Source organism: Hermetia illucens, chromosome 4 (assembly GCF_905115235.1).
Source record: "Hermetia illucens chromosome 4, iHerIll2.2.curated.20191125, whole genome shotgun sequence".
Lineage (NCBI taxonomy): Eukaryota > Metazoa > Arthropoda > Insecta > Diptera > Stratiomyidae > Hermetia > Hermetia illucens.
This window is the reverse complement of record NC_051852.1, coordinates 32,646,288-32,649,161: the sequence shown is the minus strand read 5'-3', so window position 1 is coordinate 32,649,161 and position 2,874 is coordinate 32,646,288. Positions and strand designations below refer to the sequence as shown.

Here is a 2,874-nt window from a genome sequence, read left to right as displayed (position 1 = left end):
GGAAACAAGCTAGCCAGATACCGTCAGTAATTCAAGATTTGACTACCGTCCAAATTGGGACGTCGCTTAATACCGTAGGAAGAGGAATGTTTGGAGCGGATAGGTTTACCCGTGGCACTTCGAAGAAGTTGTGACCGACATGTAAGGGACATTGGGCAATTGGTAATCAAACAGCTTAAATGGGGGAAGAAGAAGGAAGCTCTTATGCATTTCATTTACAAAACTTTGACTCCAGCAAGAGCTAGCCCATAACGAAACTTTGAGTATGCTTATGGGGTAGAGTTATATATACTTTTTGAAAATTTAAGATACTTTTTTTCTGCAGTATCAATGGCTACTAACCAGCTTCAAGAGACCATCAGATCAACATAGTCACATTTATTAGCCAAGTGCCGACTTCCTTTACAAGTTTTTTTTAATATATTTCAAGCCCATATTCCCTGACATTTCGTTTCATCCCCATTTCACTGGCCATTTCCTTTTGGGTCTTGTTATCAAATATTTGAAATCTGTGTATCCGCACTTAAAATGAACCATGAAACTGTGTAACGAATGAGAAATATCCAAACGAAAAAATTAATTAAAATTCTCGATTTTTTGTCTTATTTCTCCTTAATTTTTCTTCATCATTAGTGGAGCTCACTCCCACCACCATCCGCCCCCACGGAACCGCGAAAAACTCTCGTTCTCTGATATCAAGATTCGAGAAAAAATTATACTTTTTCCATATTATGTACATACATAGGAAAAAAATGTCATCCCGGAAAAATTAATGCTACAAATGGTCGACTCGACGTTCTTCGAGGCAAATGAGGAAGATAAAAACTGAACAAGTTTCGTTTTCCGAAAAGAATTTTCACTCTTTCTATTTTACATGGGTATGTAAGTGTGTATGCGTGCCGCTTGCTCATTTGGGGATGTATGTATGTGTTCCGATGGTGGTGTTCTTTGCCTAGATGGATTTCATTCGAAGGAATTTCCAAGAAATGTTAGCCAAAAAGGAAATGAGAGTGGGTCCAAAAATTGTAGGAAGTGACGATGAATGGAATGAGAAGGTGACCATGCGGGAGAACACTCGAAGGGCAGAAAAATGGAAAAGTTCCGAGACCACTTTCCTGACGATAATTTAATGTTATCGCTTCAAGCTATAAATCTGCGTGAGTTCTGAATTTCCTTAAAAGATTTTTTCTTAGATTTTTCCAGGTTTTTTTCACTCTGCGTTTTCTGTAAGAAATGCCAGTCGCTCGGTTGTACTTCTCATGTTCTGATTTCAAACTAGCACTTAAGAGTTTCTTGGTTTCGGGGATGATGGAAGGAAGTCGAAGTCCAAGAAAGATATAATCCCTTCAGATAAAAGAGAATTACGAAAGGATTGGAGGCTTGTCTTAAGTGTGCGGATTCAATTAATGTATATCATCGATGACTGGAACGCAGATATTGCGTCACTGCTACTGCGAAGTCGAAAAATGTTTTGAGCACCAGAAAATATAAAATTATAAAATGCACATTGCGTAGTAGGCGGAAATCAGTTCATATGCATCAACACGCAGCATTCGAACAATCTTCCAACTATCCCCACTCGAACACGAACTATTACGACTATTGGGGATGGCGAGTTAGTTTCCACGAAAAAATTAGCCTAGATTACTTAATTAAATCATCTTTAATCCCTTCACTTTTTAAGATACACATCAATCCCTTATATGCCCACAAACACTTGTTTTCCTGTTTTTCAGGTTTGCACCTAACCAGCTCTTCCCGAGTGATGGTATTACCCGATTTCTGGATCTGCCTTAGTGTTCTGTCAATGTCTGGGCCTGCCTCGTCATCCCACGTACCAACTTTCGCTGAAGTGCATCTTACGTAGCAATGAACTGAGGGCTCGTCTGGGTACTCATTTTTCAGGATCTTGGCTGCACTTTCCTCAGAGACATTTTCCAATTTGAAGCATTCATCTCGGATGCTGACGAGCTCTTCGTTGCCTTTTGGTTCCCAGTCAGAGCCTGACGCCTGAAAACAATTCAAAATTAATTCCAGACACTTTTTCTGAATCACTGAAAGAAATTTTAATTCTCTGGGATTTTTTTTTATTCTTGAGAATGTAGTATTATAAAATTACTCACAATGGCAAACACAAGCAGGAAACAAATAAGTGAGCACTTCATCTTCTCCAGAAATCTTATGGAGGCTGGATCCGACCAGATTAGAGGCAGAACTGAAACCAATTAATTGAGCGGTCAATTTGAGGAATTTACTAGCGATGATCAACAAAAATTCAGTCGACGAGATTCTCAGATTGATAAACTCTGAGCTCTGATACTCTGGAAGTGACTATGTGAAAAATGGTATTACACAGCTACAGATGCTCCAGAATATTTGCAACAAAAGCTCTTTGTCGGGTTATTATATGTAGTCGAATGTTGAGTGGGCTGCGTTATAAGATTAACAAAGCAGTCATTAGCCCTACTTACGACCGAGCGGAGAAGAGATTTTTCTTGCAATCTTCATTTAAAACTGGAAGAAAGCTTCGAAAGCTGGACCCATTTCCAACCGGTTCAGATTGCTTCCCTCTTCAACTGTCTACTATTTTCGAGTACAATCAATAATTGTCGTTAATAATGTCACATGTAGATAGATCGTGGGAGCTGGAATTCCATGAATCGAACTTCAATATAGGTTTTATTTGCCCTCTGTACAGTCGGCAGTAAAAATCGGCATAGGAATATTCCGAGACAATCAAATGCAAATAAAAGATATGGAAACAAACACAAAATATTTCAATTGGAAAGAGATTAGACCTTCTAGATTGGAGCAGAAATCAATAATCAAATACTGACAAATCCAAGCCTCACCTCCCATTTGGTAGACACAGTC

General features: G+C 38.9%; 1 protein-coding gene across 2 annotated transcripts; it reads right to left on the bottom strand.

Annotated features, from left to right (window-relative positions):
* Window positions 1-1,629: 1,629 nt before the first annotated feature.
* Window positions 1,630-2,523, bottom strand: LOC119654612 (general odorant-binding protein 99a-like). 2 transcript variants are annotated; one of them, XM_038060084.1, is made up of 3 exons: window positions 2,472-2,523; window positions 2,124-2,215; window positions 1,630-2,010 (listed from the first exon to the last, which is right to left on the bottom strand). In XM_038060084.1, exons 1-3 carry the CDS (start codon window positions 2,506-2,508, stop codon window positions 1,645-1,647), a joined length of 495 nt encoding a protein of 164 aa, XP_037916012.1. In that variant the 5' UTR covers window positions 2,509-2,523; the 3' UTR covers window positions 1,630-1,644. The 2 variants fall into 2 exon arrangements, with proteins under 2 accessions (XP_037916012.1, XP_037916013.1); XM_038060085.1 differs by lacking the exon at window positions 2,472-2,523 and adding an exon at window positions 2,353-2,413.
* Between the last annotated feature and the right edge of the window lie 351 nt (window positions 2,524-2,874).